At 51.1% G+C, this 8,005-nt stretch overlaps 3 protein-coding genes across 3 annotated transcripts; 2 read left to right on the forward strand and 1 right to left on the reverse strand.

Annotated features, from left to right (window-relative positions):
- The first annotated feature begins 2,171 nt into the window (after nucleotides 1–2,171).
- Nucleotides 2,172–2,933, forward strand: LOC100496657 (histone H1B). The gene has a single exon (XM_004913811.4). It carries the CDS (start codon nucleotides 2,199–2,201, stop codon nucleotides 2,880–2,882), a length of 684 nt encoding a protein of 227 aa, XP_004913868.2. The 5' UTR covers nucleotides 2,172–2,198; the 3' UTR covers nucleotides 2,883–2,933.
- A 3,061-nt stretch (nucleotides 2,934–5,994) lies between these two features.
- LOC100496244 (histone H2A type 1-like) lies at nucleotides 5,995–6,473 on the reverse strand. The gene has a single exon (XM_002943273.5). It carries the CDS (start codon nucleotides 6,442–6,444, stop codon nucleotides 6,052–6,054), a length of 393 nt encoding a protein of 130 aa, XP_002943319.1. The 5' UTR covers nucleotides 6,445–6,473; the 3' UTR covers nucleotides 5,995–6,051.
- Nucleotides 6,474–6,801: 328 nt separating this feature from the next.
- Nucleotides 6,802–7,265, forward strand: LOC100495396 (histone H2B 1.1). The gene has a single exon (XM_002943267.5). The coding sequence runs from the start codon at nucleotides 6,870–6,872 to the stop codon at nucleotides 7,248–7,250; it is 381 nt and encodes a 126-aa protein (XP_002943313.1). The 5' UTR covers nucleotides 6,802–6,869; the 3' UTR covers nucleotides 7,251–7,265.
- Nucleotides 7,266–8,005: the final 740 nt, after the last annotated feature.

Genomic DNA, 8,005 nt, shown 5'->3' on the forward strand with positions numbered 1-8,005 from the left:
GATTAAAAGTCATAATTATGAGATTAAAAGTCATAATTTCGACTTTTTAAAGTCATAATTATGAGATTAAAAGTCATAATTTCGACTTTTAAAAGTCATAATTATGAGATTAAAAGTCATAATTCACCGGAATTTTTTTTTTTTTGGTGGCCCTACTGCTCTTCCGTAAGTAGTACTCAGTGTGCCCTGCCAACCAGGTGATGGTGCCAGTGCAGCCTCTGCCCCTTACTCACCCGCTACTGCTTCACGGAGCTTTTTCTGCCAGGGGGAGTGCTGCGCTGTCCATAGGGTGCTGGGGGTGGGACGCTGTCACTCATTGGCTGAGGGGTGGATGGGCGAACCTGATTACACTGACCCTTTCTGTCCTGCCTGCTGCCCAGCGGGTTCTCTGGGTTAGAAGCTCTGGGCTAAGGGGGTGGAGTTGGAGGTAGTTGGTAAAAAAAAAAAAAATCTGTAGCAGTAAATGATTGGTTAATTGGGAAAGGGGAGGGACAGAAAAGGGAACGCAATACAAAGTGTTGGAACAGAAGTGCGAGGGGGAAGCCCATTAGCGCTTATTTAGGGAAGGCGTCTGGCCCAGGCTCTTTCTTCCAGTTTCATCCCCTGCAGAGTGCGGCATCCTCCGGCCCAGGCCTTACCCCCTGCTATGGATACAGAGCTGCCCAAGGCTGGCACCAATGTATTCACTGGGTCAGCTGCTGTCTGTGTCCTGAAAGGACCTTCAGTTGTCTCAATAGGGCCCTAAGGGCTACAGTAGTAGCCTTTCCTTGCTCTTTAAACAGGGACCATTCTGTGGATTCAAAACAGCAGATGAGCAGCACTGTTGGTCTGTGTTTGTACTTTCCTACTTTCCAATCTTGACTTTGGAGGCTTTTTGTAGACTGAGCTCAGCAGTAGTGATGAGCGAATCTGTCCTGTTTCAATGAAGTCACATATACAGTTTGTTATAAATGGCAAATAAATAAGTTGTGGCCCTTGCCGCACAGTGAGAGTTGCGCCTTTATTCCATGGGGTTTGAGTGATGTCATTTATCAGCCCATGTTGGAAACCCGAGGGATTCAAAGTATCAGTAATAGTGATGAGTGAATCTGTAAAATGCATTGAAATCAATGGGCAACGCATTAAAAAAAATGTCACTCCAAATACATCAACGGTTTTTTATATGCAGAAAACATGTCTGGTGACAAAATTCACTAGTCAGTAATTCCGCTCCCCCCACAGCAGCACAATGTATCCCCCTGGGGCCCATGTTCCCTATAGGGCCCTGTGTGTCAGTGAGTCGGAGGCTGAATGGGCTTCTCCTGCCCAACACAGACACCATTTCCCTTTGGGCATCTTGGTACCAGTCTGGGTTTCTCACTTTATTTACCCCAGCGCTGAGCCAGTGGTTCTACCCTTCCTGCCCCCCAGTTTGGCTCCCCCCCATATTCCTTATGATAAGATTCAGTGCAGTGGGGATTTGCCCCATATACTAATAATACAGATCTGGATCCAGTGCAGCATCTAATGTTCCCTCTCCCTGTGCCCATGTTGGGGGATCAGCAAGTGATCAGTCTCTAGAATGGAACCAATAACCCAACCCAATCCGGTCAGTGGGACCGACCCCTCCCTGAGTGCTGCAGCCAAACTCCCCCAGCAATGGCTCCCTGTACTGTGCTACTTGCCTGGGACTCCGACCCCCCCACACTCCCTTTATAGCCTCCCCCTCTCTCACTCACCTGCCCATATTATACCCGGGGCCCCCTTATTTCTCTGGGGGAACAGCGGGAGGGGAAGGATTTCTATTCATCCCCAACAATTCCCACAAATGGGAAGGAGAGAAATGAAGCGGAGCCTTTCCGGGGAGCGGGACTGAGTTCCCAGGAGCTGCTATGGGCAATATATGCAGCCAATAGAATGGGAATTAGTGGCACAGACCCGGGCACTTACTGGGGCAGCTGATCCCATACAGACTGGGCACATTTATACTCAGAGCCGGTAGAAAATACGAATGTTTTTGTCTATAGAAACACAGAGACATCCGCGCTACAGGTTAGAATAGAAGAGAGTTTATAGGCGGGGAAATGAAAATCACCCAATAGGAAGGAAAGATTAACCAGAGAATGAACCAATCGGGGAAAAGGAGGGATGTATAAAAAGAGGACTGGAAACCAAATCGGAATTATTGTTCTCTGTGGGTTTGACTGATATCGTTTAGAATGACAGAAACTGCAGCTGAAACCGCTCCCGCTCCTCCCCCGGCAGAACCCGCCGCTGCCAAGAAGAAGCAGCCCAAGAAGGGAGGCGCTAAAGCCAAGAAACCCGCCGGGCCCAGCGCGGCCGAACTGATCGTGAAAGCCGTGTCCGCCTCTAAGGAGCGCAGCGGGGTGTCCCTGGCCGCTCTCAAGAAGGCTCTGGCTGCCGGAGGCTACGATGTGGAGAGGAACAACAGCCGCCTCAAGCTGGCTCTCAAGGCCTTGGTCACTAAGGGGACTCTCACCCAAGTCAAGGGGAGCGGAGCCTCCGGATCCTTCAAGCTGAACAAGAAGCCGCTGGAGAGTAAGGAGAAGGCGGCCAAGAAGAAGCCAGCGGTGCCCAAAGCCAAGAAACCAGCGGCAAAGAAGGCGCCCAAGTCCCCTAAAAAGCCCAAGAAGGTCTCGGCAGCAGCAAAGAGCCCCAAGAAGGTGAAGAAACCGGCAAAGGCCGCCAAAAGCCCCAAGAAGCCCAAAGCGGCCAAACCCAAGAAGGTGGCCAAGAGCCCGGCTAAAAAGGCCGCCAAGCCCAAAGCTGCCAAGAGCCCGGCTAAGAAGCCCACCAAGCCTAAAGCTACAAAGAGCCCCGCAAAGGCCAAGGCAGCCAAACCCAAAGCGGCTAAAGCAAAGAAGGCGGCGCCTAAGAAGTAATGTGGCCCCGGGGCCCCTGCGCATCGCACCAAAGGCTCTTTTCAGAGCCCCCACCTCCTCCATCTAAAGAGCCGGTACCTGTGTTTATTACTGACTGACCGCACTATACGGGCCCTATGAGCCGAGCAACAAGCGCCGCGCCCTACAGTGCAGGTCATTTCCAAGCGCAGCTGCTGTGTAACTGACTGGCAACCGCGCTCAGCCTGGAGTCTCTCTGGTCCCACAAGAAATAGGCTGAATAACCAATTCTACTCGGGAATGTTCTGTTCACACGAAATGCCACCTGGGGCGCTGTTGCTCTAGGAAATCATATTGCAACACTACATCGCCTACTACTGTAATGGGTTACATTGCAGGATCTGCTGCAAAGGTCTCTCTCCATCCAGTGTTCTATAGAGGAACCTATACTGTACCGTGCTCAACCTGCCACTTGGCAGCGCTGTTTCTTTACATTTTTTTTTTCTCACCTATAATTATATATTATATATATATATATATATATACACACACATATATATACAAACCAGGAAAGTATGGGGAATTTAGAGAAGAATGTAAAGTTCTATAAGAAATATATATTTAGTACATGTCCCCCTTCACTGTTGCCCCATACACAGAAGGATTTACACAAAATAAAATGATGTTCAGCTCGTTTGATTGGGGATTTGGTGGCTCTGAAAAGAGCCTTTGTGCTGTTGGGGAGGAAGGTTCTGCGGGTTGGATCTAAGCCCTCTCGCCTCGGATCCTGCGGGCCAGCTGGATGTCCTTGGGCATGATGGTGACTCTCTTGGCGTGGATGGCGCACAGGTTGGTGTCCTCAAAGAGACCGACCAGATAAGCCTCGCTGGCCTCCTGCAGAGCCATGACGGCTGAGCTCTGGAAGCGCAGGTCGGTCTTGAAGTCCTGAGCGATCTCCCGGACCAGGCGCTGGAAAGGCAGCTTGCGGATGAGCAGCTCGGTGGATTTCTGGTAGCGGCGGATCTCCCGGAGAGCGACTGTGCCGGGCCGGTATCTGTGAGGCTTCTTGACGCCGCCGGTGGCTGGGGCGCTTTTCCTGGCTGCCTTGGTAGCCAACTGCTTGCGGGGAGCTTTCCCTCCGGTGGATTTACGGGCGGTCTGCTTGGTACGGGCCATTGTAACTACAAAGCAAAATCTTTTTGTGTAACACACTGAAACAAATTGCTGCTGGTTTCTGCTTTTATTGGCGCCTCCTCCCTGTGATTGGGTGATTATAAGCACGCCCCTGCCGCTTCCGCAAATCCACTTCTGTTTCTTGAATCCCGCCTAAAATATCCCGTGTTATTGGCTAATTTTAAATAGAGCCCGCCTGTACTTTCGATAATCGCTATGTTTCATTTGGCCGCCAAAATAGCCCGGAATTCTCTCTAACAGCCGCCCCACAGGAATATACATTTACAGATGGAAAGGAAACCACGGAACCAATCAGCTCCACTAATCTAATGCCCGGCACTGATTGTTACACTGTTCCTTGGTGTTCGATCGACACCTAGTGGCAGTTTGGATCTCACACAAATCCTATACAATTCCTATCCCAGGGAACTTGCTGAGATCACACTGAAGGTTTTACCTTTACTAATTTGCCCCAAGCAGTCACTTCCAGCAGAACGATCCCCAAATATAATGACCCTACAGGGTAAGAATAAACAGCAGATAAGGGACATTTCAGGCTACACATAAATTCTCACTCAGCCGCAACGTCTGCAACGCAAAGTAAAATAAAAACAATCCCCTCTCCCCGTATCCTGTAGCAATGGATTTGGATTCAGTTCGTTATTTAGAGCGGGCTGTTTTGGCGGGTCATTTGAAACCAAAATCGATGTGTCTGGAGCCAATCGGCGATGAAGGATTTTGGCGGTACATATAAACCCCACCCGAACTCTGCTGGCTCCTCCTTCTCAGTTGTGTATAAAAAGAGCGGCAGAGAGAGACTCGGTTACAGACTGATTCTATCAGAGCTAAAAGCAAGATGTCCGGACGCGGTAAAGGCGGGAAGGGTTTGGGGAAAGGAGGCGCCAAGCGGCACAGGAAGGTGCTGCGGGATAACATCCAGGGCATCACCAAGCCCGCCATCCGCCGCCTGGCACGGAGAGGGGGAGTCAAGCGCATCTCTGGCCTCATCTATGAGGAGACTCGGGGGGTCCTCAAGGTTTTCCTGGAGAATGTCATCCGGGACGCCGTCACCTACACCGAGCACGCCAAGAGGAAGACCGTTACCGCCATGGATGTGGTGTACGCTCTCAAGCGCCAGGGCCGCACTCTCTACGGCTTCGGGGGCTGAATCTGCTCCTTTTTCCTCCGGCTACTGATCCATCGCACCCAAAGGCTCTTTTCAGAGCCCCCACTCGGTCAGTCTCAGAGCTGTTACTGCTTGTTTTATAGATCGGTTTGTACCGTGAGAACTAAACCCAATGGCAGAGCAGTAGAGATTATTTCAGAGTAATCCCTCCCGGGGAATCCCGCCACATCTAATAATGCCTGTACCCCCTGCCATAGAATCCGCCCACACACGTACAATGTCGGGGTACAACTCGCTGGGCCAGAGAAACTTTTTCTATAGTAAAAGATCGCATCGCTCCCTGTCTGTTAGGAGCCGATTCTCTCTATAAGCGGTTTATACACTGGACACAGTGGGTTTCGGTCTCCGCACCGGTACTTGGTACTCACTGAGCAGCACAATCTCCCACAGTCCCGGCCCCACACTGACCGCTACAGTTCGGTCTCCAGCAAATCCATAATAAACCCAAGTCTGTTTGAAAACCCTCAGTGCTGGGGGGTTAGAAATAGAACAGGAGACTCCCCGGAACCCTGACAGAGCTGCGCATTGAAACAGAGGCGCCGGGTTTCACAGGATTCTCTCCAAGAAATGAAGGTTTCCCAACATCTTTTCCCTAAGGAATCTTATTATAGGCCCACAGCCAGTTTATGTATCCGCACTACGGACTGACCTATTAAATACCACTGGGGGAGTTTATAAACGCCTCCACCGCCTTCTATCAGTACTAACAGGCTTGAAAGGAACTATAATGATCAGTAGGAATCGCCTCCCCCCCCCCCCCGTGTGTGCGCGCCATGCAGCCCTCTTTAGCCGGTGTGGGGGCTCTGAAAAGAGCCTTTGTGTTTCCTGATGGGGGCGCTGTGACCGGGCAGCTCACTTGCTCTTGGCCGCCTTGGAGCTCTCGGCTTTCTTGGGCAGCAGCACGGACTGGATGTTGGGCAGGACCCCGCCCTGAGCGATAGTGACTCCTCCGAGCAGTTTGTTCAGCTCCTCATCATTGCGCACAGCGAGCTGCAGGTGCCTGGGGATGATACGGGTCTTCTTGTTATCCCGGGCAGCGTTCCCAGCCAACTCCAGGATCTCAGCGGTCAGGTATTCGAGCACTGCGGCCAGATAAACCGGAGCTCCGGCTCCCACCCGCTGGGCATAATTGCCCTTTCTCAAGAGCCTGTGAACTCGGCCAACTGGGAACTGCAGCCCAGCCCGGGATGAGCGGGTCTTGGCCTTAGCCCGAGTCTTCCCGCCTTGTTTGCCTCTGCCGGACATCTCAGCTTCTGTGTTCAAATAAACGAAACAGTACCAAATGACTCCTATTTCCAACTCTTTATAGACAGTTAGTGGCCCGCCTCTCTTCTCTCATTGGCTGAGTCTCAATTCAACCAATCACATAGCTGGTTCAAAGAGTACCAATAGGTGACTCAGAAACCGACTCGCCATATCTTTTTTTTTTTTTTTTTTTTTTTTTTAAAGATGGATATACTGCAGCCAATTACAAAGACGCTTTAGCAAACGCCAACCATTTGCTGCCAGAGTCTGAAGGAGGATGGATTTCGTACCATGTGACAAAGCTGACCAGTTAGAATCTGTAATATCAGGCAGCTTCATCTGCATGGGAGGGCTATAAAAGCAGCAGCCCGGGAGGCGGAGGGAACAGTTTTCTCGTTTATCGGAAAGCGTAAGGATAGTTGATCATGCCTGATCCAGCCAAGTCCGCTCCAGCCGCGAAGAAAGGCTCCAAGAAAGCGGTGACCAAGACCCAGAAGAAAGATGGGAAGAAGCGCAGGAAGACAAGGAAGGAGAGTTACGCTATTTACGTGTACAAGGTGCTGAAGCAGGTGCACCCTGATACCGGCATCTCCTCCAAGGCCATGAGCATCATGAACTCCTTTGTCAATGATGTGTTTGAGCGCATCGCAGGGGAAGCCTCCCGCCTGGCTCATTACAACAAGCGCTCCACCATCACCTCCCGGGAGATCCAGACCGCGGTCCGCCTGCTGCTGCCTGGGGAGCTGGCCAAGCACGCCGTGTCCGAGGGCACCAAGGCTGTCACCAAGTACACCAGCGCCAAGTAACTGCTGCCCTATCTCCTGCCCTACTCCCGGCAACACAAAGGCTCTTCTAAGAGCCACCCATCCTCTCCCTATAAGGTCTGTAACTGGCTCTGTGGGACTTACCTGATCCCTTAGGGAACCCAGTGTAACCGGGAGTAAGGAACCCGTTCCCCAAACACAAATAGTGCTATCGTTGTGCTGTTTTTATTATGAGGGAACAATAATCCAGAAACATAAGGATCAGACATATATTCAGTGAAGCAGTCTGTACAGATTATTTAGTCTTTCATAGCAGCCCTATGGGAAGCCTTGCAGCGTCTCTCAATTCTGCTTTACTTTCTCCCTGCCGGGCTTATCAGAGGGAGCAGAAGCCCCAGAAGAATAAGGGTAGGACATAAGGGCCTGGGAACTGGGGGATTCTTTTCGTAGGGATGGAATAAAATACTCAGTACTCCAGTGTCGGACTGGCCCACCAGGATACCAAGAAAACTCCCAGTGGGCGCTCCTGGCCATTTGGCCTATTTCATGCTCATTCCCTATTTCTGAATGGGAACAAAGAGGAGAGATGGAAGAATAAATGCTAGCATGTAAATAAGAGAGACTAGGAGTTGGGTGAGGAAAAATAGTTTGGAGAGTGGGTCTAAGGTTTCTGGTGGGCCCTTGGGGTCCCAGCCCGACACTGCAGTACTCACATCACCACACTGGGAGCGGCTCCCTTAGCCAAATCCATTACGGCACAAAGCGAGCAGCAACAGGGGCAGAGAAGCACTGGCGCC

This window comes from Xenopus tropicalis, chromosome 9 (assembly GCF_000004195.4).
Source record: "Xenopus tropicalis strain Nigerian chromosome 9, UCB_Xtro_10.0, whole genome shotgun sequence".
NCBI lineage: Eukaryota > Metazoa > Chordata > Amphibia > Anura > Pipidae > Xenopus > Xenopus tropicalis.

Excerpts from the sequence above, each read along its gene's own strand:
- LOC100496657 (XM_004913811.4), top strand. The coding sequence starts at position 2,199 with ATGACAGAAACTGCAGCTGAAACCGCTCCCGCTCCTCCCCCGGCAGAA.
- LOC100496244 (XM_002943273.5), bottom strand. The coding sequence starts at position 6,444 with ATGTCCGGCAGAGGCAAACAAGGCGGGAAGACTCGGGCTAAGGCCAAG.
- LOC100495396 (XM_002943267.5), top strand. The coding sequence starts at position 6,870 with ATGCCTGATCCAGCCAAGTCCGCTCCAGCCGCGAAGAAAGGCTCCAAG.